At 37.7% G+C, this 24,859-nt stretch overlaps 1 protein-coding gene across 1 annotated transcript in view; it reads left to right on the top strand.

Moving 5' to 3' along the window:
- gipc2 (GIPC PDZ domain containing family, member 2) overlaps window positions 1–24,859 on the top strand; it is a 69,234-nt gene that overhangs the window by 28,339 nt on the left and 16,036 nt on the right. Inside the window, exons 2-3 of the mRNA XM_028811167.2 lie at window positions 4,477–4,662; window positions 22,165–22,345. Of these exons, the coding sequence (XP_028667000.1) occupies window positions 4,477–4,662; window positions 22,165–22,345 (367 nt within the window). The remainder of the gene's footprint in view (window positions 1–4,476; window positions 4,663–22,164; window positions 22,346–24,859) is intronic.

Raw genomic sequence — 24,859 nt, 5'->3', positions numbered from 1 at the left:
AGTGGGATTTTCTAAAATCTGCAGTTATTTATTTATTTTAACTTGTTTTGCCCTAAATGATGATTCTAAGAACCTGTAGTTTTGTAACTGTAGTTTCTGGAGACTGTAGCTTGTCCTCAAGGTAGATCTGTTTGCAGTATTACAAAACAATGCTTGCTTTCAAACCACAGTGTTGGTGGGATTGGGTCCATACCTTTTGTTTTATTAGTATCAGACTCACTGTTGTCTTTTATTTATTTATTTTTTTATCTTCTTGCATACTATTTAACATTTTGTAAAGGTAAAGCCACCCTCAAAACTGCTGTGCTTGTTACTTTTTTTCTTTTAATTTAGATTATTTCTTGTGTGTCATGTAAAACCCTGTTTGGATGAGATTAGTTTTACACCAGGATGAGGAGTAAAGTAATTCTTACTGGAAGACCGCTGTAATTTCAGTCCTGTCTGAATCACACATGTCAGTAACTTTTTATGGACTGCATGTTCACATCTCAGTAAAGATTACAGAGCCTTTTACTTTCTGAAAAACGTCAGTAAAAAACAATTCCAGGTTAAACTATCCCAGTGCAAATGAGCGAGTAAAATTCACTCATTTGAGCAATTCGAAGAGTACTAAAATTATAGATGCCCTCTGGTATGAATTACTTTACCCAGTGCCTGAAGTGGAAAAAAGAATTGCCAGTACACCTTGTTGAGCATGCTGAATAATGGAGCGAGTGGTATTCTCCCCAGAGGTCCAAAAGCACACTGATATAGATAGATAGATAGATAGATACTTTATTAATCCCAAGGGGAAATTCACATATGCACAATTGATTTGAAATTGTGGGGAGATGGGGATGCTTTGGTCCCCTCTGGAGTTTTGAATTGATGTATTATTGTTATAAAGGTTGCTAATGTAGCCTGAATTGGTGATACACACCACTGTGCTTATATTAACTCTAGGTACTCCTAAGACAAGAAAGTGAAAATGCCTGCACAGAGTATCGGTGCATTCTGACCCACTTCTTCCTCTGACTTTACCCCCAACTCCTGGTGGAAAATGAATCCCATCTGAATAGAGCTTAAGGCACCATATCATACTGTGGACTGTGGACATTGCCATGTAAAATTCAATTAGCTGGTTTTGTATTGTTTGTACAGTAGATTCAGAAAATATTCTGACTCCTTCACTTTCTACACACTTTGTGTCATAGATTTAATTTTAAATGCACAGATTTGACATTTTTTAATTTACCTCAATCTTCACTCAAAGCGAAAACACATGTTCAGAAAGGTTTGCAAATTTATTAAAAATCAAAAACTGAAATCTGTCATTTAATTAAGCATGTAGTTCCTTTGGTTCCTGTGGTCAGGAGTGTCCTATTTGCTTTAATTATCCTTATGATACGTCTAGAACTTGACTGGAGTTCACCTGTGGTGAACTGAATTGATTGGACATAATTTAGAAAAGGTACTCGCCTGTGTATATAAGATCTCATGATTTACATTGCATGTCAGGACAAAAACCAAGCCATGAAGTCCAAAGAAGCCTCTGTAGACCTTTGTTAAAATTGTGGTAAGGCATAGATTAGAGCAACGGTATAAATCCAGTTCTAAAGCTTTGAGCATTCCCAGGAGCACAGTGACCTCAATAATTGTAATATGGAAACGTTTGGAACCACCAGGACTCTTCATAGAGTTGGCTGTCCAGCCAATCTGTGTAACCGTGCAAGAAGTGCCTTGGTCAGGGAGGTGAGCAAGAACCCAAGTGCCACTCTAAAGGCCATGTGACATTACATGACTTTTCCTGTGATTTTTCAGTTGTAGCCTTTGTTTATATAATCTTTGTGTAATGTCACATACCGAGCAACTCGCTCCGACAAAAATCAAATATCTTTCATTTTGTCTTTAGTTGTGTGCATGAGCCGACTTCCAGTTAAGGCTCATGCAGATGCACATTTGAAATTTAAAAAAAAGGATACCTTTGTTAATAAACATTAACCATCATTGTAATTAAGGAATACAGGGAAAAAGAAAACAAGTTGGAGATTCAAATAGAAAACTGTCATTTCATGAAATGATTTAGTTGGGTGTGCACACCCTATTGATAATCATCACAAAGATAAAATAGTGTAGATGCTATATTTCAATAAAGAGATGACCCTGTCCTACTTTTCTAGGGTCCTTTTAAATGTTGAATGATATGGAAGAGATGTTTTGGTGGGCGGATATGAGTGGCGTTGTGGCTCTTCATCTGGGTGAATGGTGACAGACCTAAAGGAATAGCAGACAGACATGTGAGCCCCAGTGGTCTTCATTGCAATACTGCCCTGTGATCTCTGGCTTAGACCTGGTGGAATCATGTTGATAATCATACCATTGATGCTATTTAAACATGGACGCAAGTGTAGTGAGCTGGCAGAGGATCTTTGTATTGCACTTTTTTCTTATAAAATCTTGAAGAAAAAGTTGCTAAACAGGATATTTACAAACATTGCATTACCTACTAATTTAGTATGTAGTGTGACAGACGTCCAGGGACCTTGCCCCACCGGGATGCCGCAAGAAGGGAAAGACCGGGAGAAGGGAAGTGTCTTCCCTGGAATATAAGAGGGCAGCCACCCTGGATTGTATGGGGACCACGGACCCGGGGAGCTCAACAATGTGGAGCGACGTGACCACCACCAGGGGATGCCTGGGCAGCTCCGGAACTGGGGTATACAGCACTTCCGCCACACCTGGAAGTGCTGCCGGATGTTATTTGGGGGCACCTGGAGCACTTCCAGGTGCTGTATAAAAGAGGCCGCCTCACTCTACTCGGGTGCCAGAGTTGGGTGGAAGAGGACAGAGCTTGTGAGGGAGGAGTTGGAGGCGGCAGAAGAGAGAGTGAAAAGGAGCTTTATTATTATTATTTTGTGCACTGTGATGTGGCCTGTAAATAAATATGTGTGTTTTGGGACATTCTGTCTCTGCCTGTTCGTGTCTGGGCTCGAACTTTCCACAATAGACATTAAAAAACTGAAAATTACGAGGGCAATCCCAAAAGTAAGGTCTCCTATTTTTTTTAGAAATACAAACAACCGTTTATTTTCTATAATGTTTACATCATTTTAAAGGTTAAAGACTTATTTGTTTTTCTACATAATCTCCATTTCGGTCGATGCATTTTTGTAGACGCTGTGGTAGTTTTAGAATGCCCATGTCATACCAGCTCGCCGCCATGTCCTTCAGGAAGCATTGAACCTCATCTTTCACCTCTTTGTCGGTGCAGAATCGCCTTCCGGACAAATGTTCTTTCAACTTAGGGAACTAGTGATAGTCACTGGGTGCCAAGTCCGGTCTATAGGGTGGGTGGGTGATGAAGTTCCAACTGCCGATCTTTACGCATGTTTTCCTCAACCTTCGCAACTGTCTCGTCGGAAATTGAAGGTCTCCTGCGCGAACTTCGCACTTGGCGATAGCATTCAACGGGAGCTCCATTTTCAAGGGCTGCCAAGCCAAGATTGAGCATCCCAGCGAAGCCGCACATGCTTGTTTGGGAGTGGAGGAAGTACAACAGTGTGGCCAACAGCCGTACGAACTGTTTCTCTACGTCCCCACCACTTTGTAGACCTTACCTTTGGGATTGCCCTCGTATATCATACAATACAACTTTGTATAATAAACAAGCACAAAGTACGGCTTTCATTGTTGAATACGTTTACTCGCTTATGTCAAGTGGTTTGTTGAATTTGCAATCTTGTCTTGCACAGCTGATTTGCTACTAAAATTATCTTGGCAAACAGACAATGTTATTTTATTGCACTTTGCCAGTAAAATAACTGTGTTAACAAAAACAGAATATCATGCATTGTTTTTCTGTCTCTCACTTTCTCTGTCTAGCCTTGGTGGAAAAAAGCCTTTACAAACAGCCTGTATAGCTCCTTTCGTCAGTTGTTCTTCATTGAACTACAAGGACACTGATCAGAACTATTTGAAATTTTGAATATATTGCTTGAATATATTTCACTGTACTTCGTCTTATTGTGTAATATTTTCAGAAAGGGGATTTAAAAGTATTATATACAAGATCTAAAAAGTCTCACAAATTCTTACGATTCCCATAATAAAATTGGCATTAATAGGTACCAGAAATGATCAGAACAGATTAAACTAACTTAGGAAAAACATTTATGTACATTTTTTGTTTCTTTTCAAAAATATGAAATGCAGTGATAATCTTACTTCCCTTAGGCTGCTGTTTCAAACTACATTTTTGGATTTTCTGAATGTTTACTGAGGCTGAGCATTTTGCTGTTGCTTTGAACTATTTAGAAATACCACATTTTTGTTTTTCCTTTTTCTCCTTAATGCAAGAAGATAACCAAAAACAAACTGTGTATAATAAATATGTACAGTAATATGTTAGACAGTTTTACATGTAGTGTGTATTCTCTGTTTACTTAAGGTTTCACCACTTATTAATTTTACAATTTTTTTCCCCTTTTTCATTAACAGATTCTGTTTTGCACGTTGAATACCCATAAAATTGACATGGACAAACTATTAGGAGGGCAGATAGGCCTGGAGGATTTTATATTTGCACATATAAAAGGAACAAAAAAAGAAGTGGAAGTCTTGAAATCTGAGGATGCCTTGGGTCTCACCATCACTGACAATGGAGCTGGGTATGCATTTATAAAGGTAATGACTGAATGTTATTTCTTTGTTTTGATATGGTAAAAAATAGAAAAAGGTGACTGCAGATATTCATGTAGAAACAAGTCACTAAATGAAATTGGTCATCATGTATAAATGAACTGAAGTACTGCCACCCTGGATCAGTTTGCTTTGAAAAAAGGAGATAAGATGTTCTAGGCATGATATTACTGTTTTACTATAATCAACAAATAAGCAATTTCTAAGAACAGTGGGGAGTTACTGATTTGACGACACACCATTGGTTGATGTGATATGACTCTGAATGCCCAGGACTGAGCAAATGCCTATACATATAATATGCATATAATATACATAAATGATCTATAACTTGGGTAAGTTTGCATATGATACCAAACTAGGTGGAAAGGCATATGATGCCGAAGGAACTAAATTGTTACAGAGGGACATGGACAGCATACAGGGTTGGGCAAATTTTTGGCAGATGAAATTTTATGTGAGTATATGTAAAGTATTACATGAAGGAAGTCAAAATGTTAGATTTGAATACAGAATGAGATGTCTGGAAGTTCAAAGTGGCCCTCATGAAAAGGACCTAGGAGTCCTAGTGGACTCTTCGCAATCTTCATCCAAAGTACAGAAGTGATCAAGAAGGCAAATGGGATGTTAAATTCTATATCACAGGGTGTGGAGTACAAGTCAAGGGAGGTTAGGTTTATGGTATATAAAACATCAGAGAGGCCTCACCTGGAGTACTGTGTGCAGCTTTAGTCTCCATAATACAAAAAAAAGACACAGTAGCATTTGCGAAAGTCCAGAAGATGGTGACTTAAGAGGTATGAACTATGAAGAAAGACTGGATGAGGTGAGGCTATTCAGTTTAAGGAAATGGGCTAAAAGGGGACATGCCTGAAGCATTTAAAATTATGACAGGAATTAGTACAGTAAATCCAAGTTTTTACTTTAAAATAAAGTCCAACAAGAACACGGGGACACAGTTGGAAACATGTTAAGGACATTTTTCACACAAATGTTACAAAGTTTTTCTTCACACAAAGAACCATAGGCACATAGAATAAATTACCATGTACTTTGGTGAAGAGAAGGACTTTAGGGACCTAAAACACTGAACTTGATGTTATTTTGAACAATCTCTGTGAATAGGATGGACAAGTTTGTTGAGCAGAATAACCTATTCTTCTAATATTAAGACAGTATGATGCATGCTATTTAGGGTGTTGTTTTTTCCTCTTCTTGGATGGATTTTTCTGGAAGCATGCAAATTTAATGCTGCTATTTTGCAAAGAACTTTCACGGTAGAACATTAAATTTATCTTGAATGTTAAAGCAGTGTTAATTCTGACACCTAGTGTTGATAATAAGGATTGCATTATTGCATGATGGTTTGTTGATTGGGTTTATAGTTTTGTTTGAATTTGTTAAGCATGTATGAGTACATTTCACAAAAATTAATCTTTTGGAAAAGGGGGAAAATGTGATCTCAGTGATTTTGACTGTGGCATGATTGTTGGTGCCAGATGGGCTGGTTTGAGTATTTCTGTAACAGCTTATCTGCTGGGATTTTCACGCATTACAGTATCAAGAGCTTACTCAGAACTCTATACAACTAGGGGGCTCTGCCCCCTGCTCGCTTCGCTCGCCAACCCCTGGTGTTGGGAATGACAAAGAGCGTGATGTATGAATGAGATATAGAATAGTGTGACGGTGTAGATGATGCAAATAGAAAGCAAACAATAAAGTGTGTGGCACAGTGTAAAGGTTTATTGGAAAATTTCTTTGTACATGCCGTTTAAGTGTAAAAGGTAATTCCAGCTCAGGTCAATGAAGATGGTTATTGTTGTGATCAGAGTCAAGTTTGTCAGAGCTTAGAAAGAGTTGTGTCTCTCCAGGAAGTAATGGAATGACTTGGGTATTTATGTTTTCCACATTAATATTTTTTGGACATAATATAGTGCGTTGTGTTAAAAGGGGCATTTGGTCTAATGAGATTGCTGTTCCAAATCTCTCTGTAACTAAGTCGTCGCAGATAAAGGCTTGAGGAATTGTAATAATATGTGGCTGAAGTCCATCTGTATTGGTGAGTGTACCATCTCTCAGTTGTAATAAGCAATTGTTATGATCTGGTTCTGGACATCGTATCTTTTTTACTAACTGTATCTTTTGAAAGCAATGCCAATTGTCTGCGTATTTTAAGGTGCACTGAACAATAGCTGAGTGCATGGCATCTGGAAGAATAGCTAATCACTGTCTAAAATCTCCTCCTAATAAAAGTACCTTTCCTCCAAATCGAATATTATTATTCATAAACGTTTGTAGAAGTTTATGAATGGTGTTGAGTAAGTGACTTCATGCCATTGAACATTCATCAATAAACAACATTTTTTGAAGACGGATGTCACGTGCAGTGCCACCGTTAATGTTCATAGTGGATACCGATTTGTAGGATCTAATGCAGTTGATAAAGATTTCACTTTCAGGTACATCGTCAGTTAGAATCTTCTGTAGATATTCAGTATATGAATGTAAAGAAGGCAGTCTAATTTGACCCTTTTGACAACAACGTCTAAATGTATTACTTGTATTGCCAGTTGTTTCTTCAGGGAAGTGAACTGAATGACAATGATTGCAAATGACATTCATTAATCCGAATGAATTTTCCCGGTGTATGTTTTGCTTGTGCCGTTTGAGAGGCGCGTTGTTGCATGTGTAGTATTTGGGACGTGTTGTTTTGGAGCCGTAATCGATTTGCCTGTGCTGTGTGAGAAGCCCGTTGTAGCCTTCCTTGCCGTTAACGTATGTCTGAGACGGGAGGTGTTTCGTTTTGAATCCGTGCCTGTTGCGATGCAGCACTTTGATTGATAGCTTGCGTCATGTGGATATAGGATGTAGATTTGTGCATATTTGCGTTGTTGATTTGTTTCAGGGTGCACTGTTCCAATGCGATGCAGTATTTGTGCACATATGCGAAAGCAGTATGGGCCATTGCCTTTTGGTGGCCTGATATGTACTAAAAGCAAATGAACTATTGTAGGATCTAACGCAGTTCATAAAGTTTTTACTTTTAGGTACATCGTTAGTTAGAAGCTTTAGTTGAGCTTTGCGTTTTTGGAGTCGAGACGTTTTTTCTTTTAGAAATATGGATAAGTAATAAGGAGTATTGCACTCACTGTTAATATGGAGCCTTTTCTGCGGTTGAACGGTTAATAGTGCCTTATTGTAATGAGATCCACCTATGCTGCATAGCCGTCTATTTGTTGTTTCTTTCGTGTTCGTGTGTTTGTTCCTGTTATCCTTTCCTTTTCGTTTTGTACCCGTGACCGTGTATTCATGACTTGTTTCTTTCTCAGCATCCGAAATATGGATAAGTAAAAAGGAGGATCACAGTCACTGTTAATATGTTTCCTTTTCTGCAGTTGAACGGTTAATAGTGCTTTATTGTAAGGAGATCCACCAATGCTGACACCTATGCTGTCTAGTGTGAAGGTGCTGACGTTCACTTTAGAATATGTGGCTTTGGGTGTCACTTCTTATGGATGTGTGTGTGTGTGGGGGGGGGGGGGGGGGTTGAGGATTGTTGTTGCGCGAGCGTCTTCTTTCTTTTTGTGTTCCTGTGTCTTGTTGAATCCCCCTCTTTGTGTGTGTCCCGTCCCTCGCTTGTAGGGTCTGTGGGGTGGTTTTGTGTTCTTTTTTTTTGTGTTCCATGGGCTTGTTGAATCCCCCTCTTGGTGTGTGTCCCGTCCGGTACCTGTAGGGGGGGGGGGGGGGGGGTGTCTTGCTGTTGTGCGCGAGCCTCTTTTTTTTTTCGGGTCTAGTTTCGTGTGCAATGTGTTTCGTGCTTTTCCTGCGTTTGACTTTGCGCCTCATTTCTCCTTTTTGTATGTGCTCACTCCTTTTTTCTGTGGTCTTGTCCGCCACTCGCGGCCCCTCATCCGCCTTTGTCGCCCTCTTTTGTCCGCCTTTCTCCGACTCTCGCAGACTCTTTTTGCGCCTGCGCCTCTCGCGGCCCCTCATCCGCCTCTCTCGCTCTCTTTTGTCCGCCTTTCTCGGCTCCTCAGCCGACTCTCGCGGACTCTTTTTGCGCCTGCGTAGTACGTCTTTTTGCAGCTACAGCCCATGGCCGGATGTGCCTGCGTCCATCATCCGGTTTAGCATTCTCGGTTAGTAATATGGATTGTTGTGAGCAGAAAAGCATCTTAGAATGCACAACACGTCAAACCTTGAGGTGGCTGGGCTACAACAACAGACGACCACGTTGGATTCCAGTCCTGTCATCCAAGAGCAGAAAGTGGAGGCTCCAGTGGACACATACTCACTAAAACTGGACATCTGAAGACTGGCAAAAACATAGCCTGGTCTGTTGAATCTTCATTTCTGCTGAGGCAATCAGATGGTAGGGTCATAATTTGGCACTAACAGCATGAACCCATGCACCCAAACTGTCATGTGACAATAGTCCAGGCTGGCAGTGGTGGTGGTGGTGGTGTAATAGTGTGGGGAATGTTTTATTGGCAGGCTTTGGGCCTGTTATACCAGTCAATAATTTCTTGAATCCCATGGCCTATTTAATTATTATTGCTGACCAAGTGCATCCCTTCGTGGCCACAATTTACCCATGTTCAAATGGCTACTTCCAGTATGATAAAGCAAAAGTCATTTCAAAATGTTTTCATGAACATGACATGGAGTTCAGTGTCCTTCAGTGGCCCTCCCAGTCACTGGATCTAAATCTAATACAACACCTTTGGGATGTGATTTATATTCAGCTATTGTATTTACACTTGTGGGAGGCTTCATTTTGCAGTGAATTGCTTTACTTTTTCATAAGTTTAGGGGATCAGTTCACAGCTTGGCCACTTTCTGTGTACAGAACATTCTCACTTTACCCAGGTACTCAATTTCCTTCCCTTGTCTCTGTCTTTGGTCAGCTTCATTATAAAATGGATAATTTTGTAGGAAATAAAGGAAAGTTTAATTGGAATAGAAGATGTTTATAATAGATCATCATTTTGTGACAACACGTGAAACACCATGTCAGATCAAGTGCCATTCTTCATAATGAGAAGAACAAGAAATTGGAAAAGACTCATTAATGGTAAAACAAAACAGTTACTACACTTAATTAATTAAGAAGCAATATAATAAAGAAATAAGTATAGTGCCTGCAGTGATGCTAATAAGAGTAAGCTATACTAAAGCTGAGACTATTAGGAACTCGGGGCAAACATAATATTTGAAGTTTCCAGTATTTGGGCTTGCTATAACTAAAGGCTCCACCTCGTACATTGGTTTTATTGATTTATGGAATTTTAAGCATGCCTGCCTACTGAGGTTGCAATGTAAGCCCTTAGTCTAAAGGGGCCTAAGCCTTTTGTGAACTTATATATAAGATGAAGGACTTCAAAATTTTTTTTGAGCTTAATTGGAACTCACGACAGCAAGGAATAAAAATTAGTTCAGTGTTTTGAATTAACTGTAGATTAGCAAGTGAACAATTCAGGCAGCCTGAACATGATGCATTAAAACGGTTGAATCTCTTTGAAAATAAAAATCGGTTTCATGCAGTTTTAAGGTCGCACATCTCAAGAGCTGTGAATGTGCTGTTCTGGGTTTAGCTTTTGCTCTTCATTTTGATGCCTGTCCTTATAGGCCCACAGATGATAGGGTCATAATTTGGCACCAACAGCATGAATCCATGCACCCAAACTGCCATGTTACAATTGTCCAGGCTGGTGTCTATGTCTAATCCAACTAGACCAATTGAAAATTAATTCATAATAATAATAATTCATTACATTTTATATAGCGCTTTTCTCAGTACTCAAAGCGCTATCCACACAGGGAGGAACCGGGAAGCGAACCCACTATCTTCCAGTCTCCTTACTGCAAATCAGCAGCACTACCACTGCGCCACCTGTGAGGATGAAATTGTCTATTAAAGAATAGGAAGTAACTTGTATGTTGGAAGAAAAGAAGAATTTAGGCAAAGAACAGAAAGTGAGCATAGCAAAATCAATAATTACAGAAATTTTACTTACAACATTATTTACTTATACTTTGGTAACAGAATTAATCTTTAGTGTGGGACTGCATGAAACTAGGAACTGTAGTCACCAGAGGTAACATACAAAACTGGGTCTCCAGTTGGTTAAACGGCAAGAGACAAAGAGTACAGATAATAGAGGAATGCTCAATGTGGAGCGAGGTCATCAGCGAAGTCCCTCAGGGTCTGTCCTTGCAACATTACTTTTTCTGATTTTATATTAATGATTTGATTCTGGTGTAGTTAGTAAACTTGTGAAATTCGCAGATGATACTAAAATTGGAGGGATTGCAGAAACTGAGGAGGCAGCAAAAACAATTCAAAAGACCTGGACAATCTTCAGACCTGGCGAACACTTGGAAATGCAGTTTAATGTAGAAAAATACAGTGCTACACATGGGCAAAAGGAACATCAATTAAAAATACAAGATGGCGGACACTGTCATACAGGAAGTAACCTCTGAAAAGGATTTAGAGGAATATGTTGACACAACATTTTCCTCAACTAAACAATGCACAGAAGCAAATAAAATGTTAGATTCAAGGAACATTATGCTCAGACTATATAATTTATGAGTAAGACTGCATCTGCAGTATTGTGTGCTGTTTTGTTCATCATGGTTAAGAAAGACATAGCAACACCTGAAGTTTTGCAGTGGAGAACAAGAAAGTGCACCCAGGACTTAAGGACATGCCGAACTCTAACGGACTCAAAAATTAAACCTGTTTAGTCTCAAGCAGAACACCGACTGTGTGGGGACCTAATCTTGGTATTTAATATCCTCAAAGGTATTGATAACGTAGATTTCTTTTAACTTCAGGGTGAATCAAGTACTCGAGGACATTAGTGGAAATTAAGAGGATCTGCATTTAGGACTGAAGCCAAAGAGTTTGGGAAATCTGGAACAAACTACCGAAACATGTAGTTGAAGTACAGACAATAATAATAATGATAATTATGTTAATAATAATACATTTTTTATATAGTGCCTTTCCCATGTTCATGGTACTTCACAGAGTCTTAGAAAGAAACAGCAGGTACTGTATATGTAACATTGGATGCAATTGTTTCCTGAATAGAACACTAAAACCAATAGATGCAGGATATACAAAGCATTAAATAGAATAAAAGATAATAAGCCAGAGTAAAATAGTAGATTCTTAAATATTTAAAGAACAACCTAGCAGATAACATCATTTGTAATATAACACACACAAATTACACTGAGCATCTAGATAGAGAGGAAGACTGAAAGAGGAGGCAGAATGTCAGGTTAAGTTAAAATCCTTCCTGAACAGATGAGATAAGTTATTTTAAAAGAATGAATGGAGTCAGCTGATCTAATTAATTTTGGGAGGTCATTCCAGAGTCTGGGTGTTATACAGCTGAAGGCCCTGTCACCCACAGAGTGCAGGTTAGTGTTGGGTGCAACAAGATTACCAGAATCACAGGACCTTAGTGGGCAAACAGGAGCATAGTGATGGAGAAGGTCACTGATGTAGTCTGGTGCGAGGCCGTTTAAAAATGTGTAGATTATTAATATAATTGTATATTCAATCGTGTAAGACACATGGAGCCAATGAAGGCGAAGCAGTATGAGGGTTTTGTGCTCGCTGTTGCTGGTCCGTGTTAGGACTCTTGCAACAGAGTTTTGAATCAGCTGGTGCTGTGATATAAGATTAGAAGTGGCACCTGCCAATAGGGAGTTGCAGTAATTGATATGGGATGTGATAAAAGCATGGACAAGTTTCTGAACATTACACAAGGAGAGGAATGAGTGTATATGGGATATGTTGCAGAGCTGAAGGTAAGAACATTTCTTAATGTGGTTTATGTGGGTAAAATAAGAAAGGGAGGAATCAAAAATGACATCAAGTTTCCTAGCATTAGAAGGAGGTCTGATGAGATTGCCATTGAGAGTGACTGAGAAGGAGCTTATTTTCTTAAGTTCCACTTTAGTGTAGGAGTTCAGTTTTGTTGCAATTTAATTTTAAAGAGTTATGCTCCATGTAGGTTTTAATTTCACTGAGGCAAGTTGTGAGCTGAGAAAGCTCTGATGAAGTTTCACTTTTAACACTGAAATAGAGTATCATCTGCATAAAAATGACAACCCAGTTCATAGCTACAAATGATATGGCCAAGGGGAAGCATATAGATACGACCATGACAACCTTTAAGAAAAATCTGGGTGAGATATTGGGACAGCTTAGCTATTAGTTAAACAAACAGTCTTGAAGGGCTGAATGATCTCCTCTCATTTGTCAAATTTCTAATGTTTCTTATGTTAGAATTTGGAATATCTTTAAAGACAGTACTAGCATAGTTGCCTATTTACAATATACAGTGCAATTGATAAAACAGAATTAGTGCTGTAAAAGAAAACTCTGAAATAACACTTGTTGAAATCACCAGCAGTCTTATTAGAGTATGGGTGAACAAAATCTACTAAAACAACTGGAAAAATGGAAAATGTGAAAAATGATTTTAGAATTGTAGACAATCAAATGGAGTTCTAGAATAAATTCCTGTAGATAGATGTAATAAGTGAAATGTTAACCAAGGTGATGGCAAGATAAAAGTAGGGAGCGGTGTTATGGCTTGAGTACGCATTGCCTTCTATTTGTGGCTCATATGCCATTATTGATGATTTATAGTAGCACAATGATTTCAAAGTATACAGCAAAAATGTGGTTGGCTAGGGATATTAAAAAGCATCCGGATGCCTTGCATCTCTTCACTACACAGAATATACCACAAGCAACTGAACCAAAAAGTATACCCTTGTCATGACCAAAGAGTCCATCTCTGATGGTGGGGATCCTTTGACTCTGCTCCTTTATTTTTATTTGATTACAACAGAGTATGTATTTAACTAGTTGAAAGGAGACTGGAGTGTCTGCTTATTAATGTTTGTCCTTAACATTTATGCAGAGTAATTTTTAAAGGAGCCAGTTAATGAACAGAATGTATCCTACTGTAATGATAATTAACATGTGCCATATGTTGAAGTGCATTAAGGATTGGCAAATGAAATAAATGACTGAAGTCAACAGATTCAAAACAGCTGATCCTTTCCTTCATAAAACACTTTTATATAGTTCATAAATATTACAAGAGCAGTATACACGCTATTGGATATATTGGTATATGGAGAAGAAAATATTTTGATTAAAGCAGACACCGACTTGGGCTGATAGATTGAGAGATTGGATTAAAAAGTAGCATAGCGAGACTGAGAACACCAGCTCCTGTCACACTGTACTGTGGTACTGTATTTTGTCCATGTATCTGCAGGGAGAGCTTCATTCTGTGGATGCTATTGAGAGATTAATTTTTTTCAGTACTGTTATATATGCTGAAAAAAATAATTGACCTAGTGAAAACTTTTACTACCCCAATGCGTTTTCAAACTTCCAGTTTGATCCCTTTGTTATCTATAAGAACAACACATGCTTGGATTTTTGACAGTTATTTCATAAGTAAATAATACAAATGTGTAATTAAAATTAAGGGCAGTTTTTCTAATACCCTTAATCTCTGTTGTACTTAAAACAAACAGACAAACAAACAAAACAATTGACTTTTAATTCATTTCTACTTGTTTTTTTTTTTTGTAGTCTCCATAAAAGTCACTAGGGGCCGCCACAGCACAGCTTTTATGTATAAGAAGCTGGTAAATCCAATTCATTACTGTACTGCAGAGTGAGTTTAGAGCAGTGGCTCCCAAACACAGTCATGGGGACCTCCTGGGGATGCAGGTTTTTGTTCCAACCAATTTATGTTTTTCTTTGGACTCCTAGCCTAATTTTATGTGAGATTTTATTGAACAGTTTCTGTGTTGTGGGGTCAACAAAGAAATTACAAAAGTATGAGTGTTAATACATTTTAATAAAAAAATGAGCAGTTATATGTGAATAATGTATATATTTAAATTTATTTTCATCCTGATTTCCATTCTGCCTTTCCATTATTGAGTAATTAGTGGGAGTGACACTGAAGTAGTTGCAGCCTTTCATCATTTCGTGCTGTTCACCCAGGTGTTGGCTTTGCTTGCATTTAATTGTCATTATTAGGATGCAATGAAGGGAGCACACAGCATAAGGGAAGAATAATATGAAAGCAACAAAAAAGAGTTAATCATTTAAAGCTATACAAATATTTCTTATATAAAAATGTCTTATAATGAAAATAAATCATACTGTTATGCTTTTCTGATAGTGCTGCTGCCTCGCAGTTAGGAGACCCGGGTTCACCTCCCGGGTCCTCCCTGCGTGGAGTTTGCATGTTCTCCCCGTGTCTGCATGGGTTTCCTCCCACGGTCCAAAGACATTTAGGTTAGGTGCATTGGCGATCCTAAATTGTCCTTAGTGTGCGCTTGGTGTGTGTGTGTGTGTGTGTGCCCTGCGGTGGGCTGGCGCCCTGCCCAGGGTTTGTTCCCTGCCTTGCGCCTTGTGTTGGCTGGAATTGGCTCCAGAAGATCTCCCGTGACCCTGTAATTAGGATATAGCGGGTTGGATAATGGGTGGATGGATGCTTTTCTGAATGCAGAGTAAAAGAAGAGAAAAAAGACCAGTCATTATCAATTAATCAGTCGTTATCAATTATTATCATTATTGTGAATCTGGTTGAAACAAAAACTGCAGCCACAGTGGGTCCCCAGGACCAAATTTGGGAACCACTGTTTTAGAGGGTCAATATTGTTACATATACAATTCCTACTTGCATGTACTAATCAGCATACAACATGTCACCACTCTTCAGCACCATGATTAATGAGTATGGCCATCTTATGTAAAAAATTGTTTTCTAATTAAAATATGACAGACTGTAAAAGCTTGAGCCTCACTTTTCATGCTCTTGTCCTGGTGTGGGGTTTGGTAATAAAAGTCTGAGGTTTGACTTCCATAGTGAAGTCTTCTAATGTTGATGCTGCAGTGTTCTTTGTAGACTGATATTTAGTGACATATCTGTAGGCTTATCATATCAATTCCAAAAAGCTGTTGTTAGAAGCATTTGTTTAAAAAAAAAAAAAATGTTTTCTCAAAATTTTCAGAGAGGATTACTCTAAATATTATGCTTTTTGAAGTGTGCACATATAACACATGACAACCAGAAAAATTAAGGACTAAGCGCCATTGCCCACATAATCAGTCTAAGGGATTTCGGGAAGTTAGTTTCCACAACACTAGTGGAAATTACAGGTGAGTTTATATAAGGCTGAAGCCAGGAAGCACTTCTTCACGCAAGGAGTTGTGGGAATCCAAAACAAGCTAAAGTAATGTATTTAAAGCAGAATAGTTGACAACTGTTCAAAGTTAACTGGATTAGATACTGGGACAACTGCGTGCTCTCCTTTTGTTTGTCAAATCTATGTTCTTATGTAACTTTGAGCTGACATAGTCAGAAATAGAGCAAAAAGGGAGACAGAAACTGGACATCAGTGACTGAAACATTCTAACAACAGTATTGATTAAAAATTCCTACAGTAGATATATCAACACTTTCCCATGTCCAGGGCGAAAAGGAGATGCAGGATTGTTCCCTTCTGTTGGTCCAGATTATGAAAGAAAGGAGTGTGTGCCAAACTGAGCAGAATACAAGGTGTTTCTCAACTTTGTGCTAGGTTTCCAGACAATAAGACATAAAAGAGCCTGAATTCTTTATTAAGGATTGACCCTTTAATTTTAAATCATTGAAAGGAGAAAACAAAAGGGGATCTAGAAGCTGCTTTTTGAATTTAATAGAAAACCAAGATGTGGGATTGAGGTATTTTCATCAGTTCCAAACTGGATGAAGACTGAACACACAATCTTATCATTCTCTAAAGTGCAGCAGAGGCATCCCACCTTCTGATCTGTCATGCATTAAAGTATAATGCTTCATGGGAGGTCTTTTTTAGATAGATAGAACTTTATTTGTCCCCATTGTTGGCTTTTTGCAGAAGCTCATTAAATAAATAAATACATATATATATTTATAGTCACAAACACACTCTCTACGTGTCAAAAGTTTTAGAACACCTCAGCTTTTCCAGTTTTTGTTCATATTTATTCAGTTGAAATGCAATGAATGAACTGAAAGGGTGAAAAAGTAAGCAGTAAACTGCAGGAAGTTTCCATTTAAAGTTTAGGTTAGCAAAAACTGGAAAAAAAGGAAATATCAGAATATTACAAATGGGTCTTCTTCAGTGAAGAACTAATATGTTACAAGGTGGACAATATTCCAGTATTAATGTCTAGAAAATGACAATTAACAAATTTAAATGAGACAGATGATTTTTATCCTTAGAAGTGTAGGCCTTTCATTCAGAGAAATTGACAAAAACAAAACAAAACAACAAAGCATCGGTGAGTACAGTGGTGTCCTACACAATCCAATGGCAATTGCAAACTTGAAGAAACTCTGATAAGTAGAGATCTTCCAGACCACAGACACAACACAATAACAAAACATGTTTCTGAGGGTCACCACCTTGTGTGATCGGGGTGCTTACAGCACAACAGCTTCAATCACAGCTTAATTGCAAGTCTCAGTTTCTATTGTGAAGAGGACACTTTGTCCTATCTGAAATAGTCCACAACCAGTATTCCAAGGCCCTATTATGTCCTTTAAGCAATGGCTTTCTTATGCCACTCACCCTATCAAACTTGCAACATAACATCTCCTCTTCATAGTAGAAAAGACAGATAGTCCTTTACCCAGGACACCATAGGCTCATCTATCTGGATATTTCCGATTTTACCCCTTAACGTGGATGGCTGGATGCTATTGAAAGAACTGGAGATATCAAAAAACATAATCCTCATATTGCTGCCAGATGTGTTCAGGTGAGAATAAGCCTCATGGAAAAGACAGATAATTGCATCCTCCTCTCTAATCTTTGTTGGAAAGGCAAACCGCAGTGGGTCCACCAGCCTCTCGAAGGTATTCATGATGTGAGACATAAGTGCCACTACTGTAGTCTGTAGTCATTAGGTAAAGAGGTGCCTGCTTTCTTTGGAACAAGAACAATGCAGAATGTTTTCCACATCATAAACTCATTCTGAAGCCTTAGGGACAGAGTGAACAGGTGACAGAGGACACCACAAAGTTGGTCAGCACAGGCCTAAAGAATTCAAGGACTGATTCCATCTAGTCCCGAAGCTTTTCCTATGTGTAGCTGCCACGTTGCTTCCTCACTTGGTCTTCAGTTATGGACAGCCCATACTGATCAGAGGTTGACTTGTCGCTGGCCTTTGTAGTTTATGTAGTTGAGAAAAAAGTAACACTGGGAGGAGAAATATGTGAAAAAAATGGTTCAGGGCATTAGCTTTATCCACATCCCCTTCTATCACCTGAGGTCTGGATTGTGTAAATCCAATAATTATGCCCAGTCCTTTGCAGGCATCTTTCATGTTATTCTGAGTGAGTTTGTTTTCCATTTTTGCTTTGTAAGCTTACTTTCCTTCACTCCGTGTTTTTCTTCAGCATTTGCTGTGCGTCCATCAAAGCTTCTTTGTCACCCGATTTGAATGCCCTCTTTTTCTGATTCAGGATACATTTAGCTCCTTTCTGATCCAGGGCTTGTTGTTCGGGAAGTAACACAATGTCTTTCGAGGGTACCACAGTGTCGACACAAAAGTTAATATAGTTTGAGATGCAGTAACTGAGCCCCTCAATATCATCCCTATATGACTACACATCATTCCCAGTCTGTCATTTTGAAGCAGTCATCCAGAGCCATTTCAGCCTTCAGGTTCCACTTCGTCACTGTTCTGAGATAACAAGTTGTCATCTAATAGCAGGCTTGTACCTGGGAATAAGATGATTTGGGTTGTGAGCAGATCTGATCAAAGGTTCCAGTAGTTTACACTTAAAGGCAACTTTAACATTTGAACAGAGCAATTTCTCAACAAAAACCAGATCGCATAAATCTATCATTACACCAGAATTTAATTGGAGGTGTAGAGCATGGCACTGATGAAATGAGTGAAGAATGCGGATTTTAGCAATTGCTAGTATGGAGCAAAATGACAACAGGTGTACCAGGAAACAAGAGATTCCTTAATACTCTTAAAGACCTAATGATAGTTGAAAGATACCGTTCCCTGCTTTAACAGAGCTGGCTAGTGGAATGGATGGAAAGAAAACACATTTATGACAGAGATGATTAAATAGAGTAGACTCTGACCAGTTGATTTTTAGAATTTCACGATTCCACTAAGGGACAGGTAGCAGTATTTCACTTCAGAAATTAAGTTATGACTTCCTGTTCTATTAACATTACTTAGTGGTTTGCGCAAAGTGAGACAGGATTTGCCAATGTAATATTTAGTTTGCAAGGTGATGTTGAAATCAGAAATTTTATATTGTCAATTTTTTCATTAAAGAAGATCATAAACTGCACTGTTAATGTATTTAGGTATTTTGCATTGAATTACAGTTTTTATACAAGGATTATTTCTTTTGTCATCTATTAGTAGTACTGAGAACTGAGTATGGTGTGATCTTTTTTGTACTTTTTCACACTGTCTGTTATTGTAGTTCAGAAGACCTGCAGCTTTGTTGATATCCAAATACATTTGAGTTTTGGGCACTGTAATTTAAGAGAGCGAGTACTCTCATTAAACCAGGGTGAGTTTCTATGTGCTTTAATTACTTTTACTTTAAGGGTAGCTATTAAATCCAAAGCCTCTTTCAAAGTAACATTATAATTTGATGTCCGCTGATCCAAATTGTTTCCCAAATGTCTCATGAATTTCTAAAAAAAAAAAATGGTGTCATTTTGCTTGGCTTTTCTCTAAAAATATCTACAAATTGTGATGTAGAGTTACAATACAGATGTCGTATTGTCCTTCTTTTCATCCGTGAGTGTACTGGTTGGGGGACAGATAATTAGATTATCAGAAGGACCATTGAAAATCTGGGAAAACCCTATTGAGTTTAACTATGAGTGAAAAATGTGCTAAAACTGTCAGCTTCCAAATATTTTTGTAGCTCAATCAGATAGAAAGCTACCAAATTCTGTCATGTACAATACATAAGGCCCTGGTGTTCTACAGCCTTGTACTGTGATTGGGCTGGAATCTATTTTAATATCTGATATGAGTGCCTCAAATGATGTAAATTTGCCTAAAGTTTTAGAAATGGTTTATTGTTCATTGTATACAGGGTGGTCTAGATCTAATTATGCAATTATTGCATTGCATAGCATTAATAGTTGCATAGTTAGATCTGGACCACCCTATAGAATTGATTTATGAAGGAATGTATAACCATTTGGTGCTGCCTCAGCTAAAGGAATATTGTGAGCTTTACTAAGCCAATTTTCACAATGCAAGTTTACTAAAACAGCTGCATTTCTAAGAGAGCAAATATTTATCAATCAGCATTGTAAGCTGCAAAGATGTCTTGGAACTGACGTCATACTTTTTGTTTTAATTAGAATTAAGTTACTAGTACAAGTACCCTTAGTAGTGATCAGATTTTAAACTCTTGATCTAATTATGTTCTTTTTATCCTCTGGTTATCAAGTCATTTTGCTTTTAGGCTAAATTTTTAAGATACAGTACTCCACAACATGGATTCCTTGCAGCTACAGATTAAAAAAGGTGAAATAAACAACAGCCTACAATTTAAGATCACAAGGATGTGACCTGAAAGATGATCTGATTAGCCAGCCAGGCAGTTTTATTGTCATAATTTGGGTTGCTGGATGGCACACATTTTGGAAAGCTGTCCTGATTTAAATTTCCTCATTAAATGATGCATCTACATTTGATCTTCTGATACTTTTGGGAATCCCCTCTCCCACACAGAGGTTCACAGATTAGAGGCTAGAATGTGACTTTATTAACCCAAATGACAGATCTTTACACTTCAAGAGGTAAGTACAAACAGAATATACTGTATTAATATCAACAATCTGGAAGGTTGACAGTGAGAAAGAAAGGGGAAATAGCGAATGGAGTAATGTAGATACACTCCGCACATGTCCATTTACAGTCAAAGGTCATGTGGTCCCTATTGTTTCATTGCTAATCAAAACTCACTCACCAGTAATTAAGTTTGAGTGTGTACTACTGTGACCTTATGTCCAAACTTGGTCCGTTTCCTGCCTTGTGCTTCTTGTTGCAGCAGATACAGGGTCTAGTGGAGGTATACCATCAATTGACAATATTGTGGTTGCACATCCTGTTATGTGTATACCTGTACATTTTGTGCTTGCTGGTGTTAAGAAAACCTTCAAGATTCTGTGCATCAGAGTCATGTAGTTGTTGAACTTACATCTTTTTTTTCTTCTCTTTCATGGGTCTCTGGAGCCAGAGCATACCAACACTGCACCACTACTAATTAACCTAATGAAGCTTAAACTGGAAGTTGGTCGTGTTTCTGAAGGATGTTCAGGTTAGGTTGATTGGCAACACTATATTAACCTTGTATGGAGTGTGAGTATGCCCAGCGGTGTACTTTTGGGGCTGTGGCTTACTGTTACACTATCATTGGAAAATGGCAATGTGGAAATAAACAATCTTCTTCCACAATGCTTAGTGGAGCAATGTTGGAGAAAAAAAGGGAAAAAAACATAAAAATGTAGTATTAGTCAAGGGATAAACGGGCATGGAATGATGTAAAGAGAAGTGAATGTAGAAACAAATATGTTCATTGCTCATTTATTCTGACAATAATCATGTGAAACCAAATTAAGCTGTAGTAATGACATATTCTTACATATTCTCAAGAAAAAATCAACTTCTCTCACATTTTTGAGGGCTTTTCAGTCAGGTTAAAGGTCTTGTAGATAACTGCTTGGACCTGAAGTTCTTTAATGCAGTTTATATAGCAGTTTCCAATTGGCTGGGTTATTTTAATTTTATAGTTATGTGTGTGACCTCAAGAGGACTGAAGGCAGAGAAGGTTAAGTGGAGCGCAGTACTATTAGCCCTCAAAAATCCAACCCGAATTAAGTGACAACTGCTTGTGTGTTTGTGGTGATGGACTGAATATTAAAGAGATCTTCTTAATTAATGTCACACATCACTAGTCAAAATGTTTGAACTGAAGAGGCAATTTTCATCTTGTATTATTGTGTACTAGTCTTCTGCTGGTGCATATAAAGTTGTAAAGAGTGGCAGTACTTAGTTCAATGTTTTGTACACATTTTTCAAGCGAAAGACTTGATTATAATATATAATAATTGTTTGTACACTGAGGTTTGAAAAGAGTTTTTTTAATAATGCATGTTGTCCCAGTGTCTAAAGGATTGAATGTTTTAAAATTTTGTTGTTCTTTAAAAAGTTTATATCATAAAAGGTGTTACAAAAGGAGAGGGAGAACTTTATCTAAAGAGTGCAATTTTGATATTTGTGCTTCAGAACACATGGACTTAGTCAAGTCGAATGAAACAACTAGTCTGTTTTTTCAATTAAAGCCAATGTATATTGCATACATACTGTATGTTCTTAACTTCTGTTTGTTTTCACAGCGTATTAAAGAAGGAAGCGTAGTTGATAAAGTAAAAGTTATTTGTGTTGGGGATCATATAGAATCCATCAATGGGAAAAACATAGTTGGCACCAGGCATTATGAAGTAGCCAAGATGTTGAAGGAACTCGATAAAGGAGTGACATTTACTCTGAAGCTGGTGGAGCCTTTCAAAGCATTTGGTAAGTTACGCTACAATAATAATATAAGCAACCAGACTAATCAGAGTCCTTATTTAGGTCATTACGTGTGAAAACAGGATTAGAGAAATTAGATGGCTCTTAAAGGCACTCTTTTCATTAACTCCCCCTACTGGAAGACATATTGATTTATACGGTAAGTAGCCATTTATCAGATGCAGTTTCCATGAAAGTAGGATCCTTTCATTTCATGCTGATTTATAAGAAATGATGTGTCCTGGATAACATGTACTGTATTCTTGCTAGAATGACATTTTACTTTGAAATGAAAAGAGAGTTGATGGTTTCTTTCACAGGCTGGAGCCAGAATGCATGGCAACCCAGCTGTAAGAAATGTTTCTTCATTTTGTAATTCAGAATCAAAAGTGATGCCTCTATATTCATTTTCAGGGTATTGACATAATGGTAGCTGCTTATAAAATATCCATTCTTTCATTTTTCTTTCTTTGTTACTGTTTTACTTTTTCATTTCTAAGAGAAGTTCTGAAATGCTGTGTCTGCTTGCTTGTATATTTTATATGGTATTTCATATACTAAAAAATCAAGTTAGGTCTAAGTCCTAGCAGTATGCTTTAAGACAGTCCATTCAATAAGTTTTAATGATTGAATTTTCATTTAATTTATTCATATAGTTGGGCTCCTCTAAATGTCTGCTGGCCCCATGGGGAAATCTTTTGCTCTACACGACAAGAAATGGCATCAAATTTTCTCCTTTGCCCTCCAAGTTAGAAGACATCTTTTGATAGAGAAAGGGGCTGTTTGCCTTTACACAAGGCAACATTTAGGATCAGAATATTTTACAATTGTTTTATATAGTTGTGATTATTATTTTTTACAACTGGAGCTCTGATAGGCTACCTGAATGTCCCACTACGATTCAGCTTATATTCCTTAATTATATCATCATAATTTCTTAATCTAAAGAAATTTGTACTCCTTGTCAGTTTTAAGTAGTATCAGCTTAATGGTGGTTCAGTGGGCAAATATGTGCCTTACATGATGTTATTTACAGTTCAGTTGTTGTATCTATGGCAGAGTTTAAAAGTGTTTTTTTTTTTTTTGACTGCTTATATTAATTAAAGAAGCAGCGTGTATATGAATTGTGTGTCTTCCTGTGTGCATAATGCAAAACTTAAGTAGTTTATTGTATGAGAAAGTCAAGAGTTCACTTATTAATTATTATTTAGGAATTTACGCATATAATCCCTTACTATTAATGTTGTCAAGACTTGTTTAGATTAAACAAAGATGCAATAAAGACAGTATAAAATTTAAAAAACTTTCCAATAACATTTATCTACTGATTTCATTTCAGGTTATACACTCTGGGTTGAGTATAGGGCTGCAACTAATGATTATTTTGGTAGTCGACTATTCGTTCAATTTTTTTTCGATTAGTCACGATTATTTCATGCCTGATTATTTTGATACCTGCGGCCTGTGTTTGCACATCCTGTTCTGGACTCCAGTGCATGTCTTATCTCATCTGCTCACGTCTGTTCACCTGTGAATGTCATCCTGATGTCTCAGCATTAACGCGATTAAAGTTAATAATAATCAAATTAAAATAACAACCAGTGAAGCATATGAATTTGAAAATAATCAGATGTTTTATATTAGTGTGACCATCACAATAAAAAAGAAATACATTAAACAATCCAAACTAAAGTGCACATAGTCTTTAAACAAAAAAAGTGCATTTAACTTAACCAAAAATTGCCTCTGGTGTGTCTTAAAGTCCAAAAGTTTTAAAAAAGCTTCAATTCAAATAAAATAAAACAATAATGTACAGTTTATAAAAGATTCAGTTCATATATTCCTTATTGCAGTGCAGGAACGTGAGCATTTTGACATGCTCTGGTGTGAGGCTGGCTCTCTTCTTTGAGACAGTGTTCCCAGCTGTTGAGAAGAGACGCTCAGAGGGAGCAGAGGTAGCAGAAATACACAAGAATGATTTTGTAGACAGAGAAAGATGTTTTAATCATCACACTCTGAAGGAAAAGTGTTGTAGTTTATCACATCATGTACTATATTATGCCAAAATAAAAAAATAACGGACTAAAATATGTAAAAAGCTAATTACTGATATACTCCAAAACACAAGTTATCTAACGTTAGAGATGGTTTACTATTCATATGAACTCAAATATTATACGAATTAAGAAGAAAAAAAAACTAGGATGGCTCAGCTACTCCTATTCACTCGTTTACTATAGCTCCAAACACGTTAGCAAACATAACTGAAATTATATTCACTTAACCCTTTAACCGCCGGAGCCAAGTATATTCGGCGATGTATATTCATTGAAACCCGCAACCGGCTATATTTGCTTCACAGACCAATTTTCCAGCACACCGGAGCTGATCAGTCAAAGCCGTATATTCGTTGAGCAGCCAGCTCACGACCAACGGCAGAACTGTCGTTGGGATTCAGCCGCTGCACTAGACGAGCCTGCAATCATCAGCGTTTACCTCTGTGTGTTTGCGTGCAGTCAG

This window comes from Erpetoichthys calabaricus, chromosome 10, assembly GCF_900747795.2.
Source record: "Erpetoichthys calabaricus chromosome 10, fErpCal1.3, whole genome shotgun sequence".
Classification (NCBI taxonomy): domain Eukaryota; kingdom Metazoa; phylum Chordata; class Cladistia; order Polypteriformes; family Polypteridae; genus Erpetoichthys; species Erpetoichthys calabaricus.
Note: the sequence above shows the minus strand (reverse complement) of the source record. Positions and strands in the feature narration are given on the sequence as shown.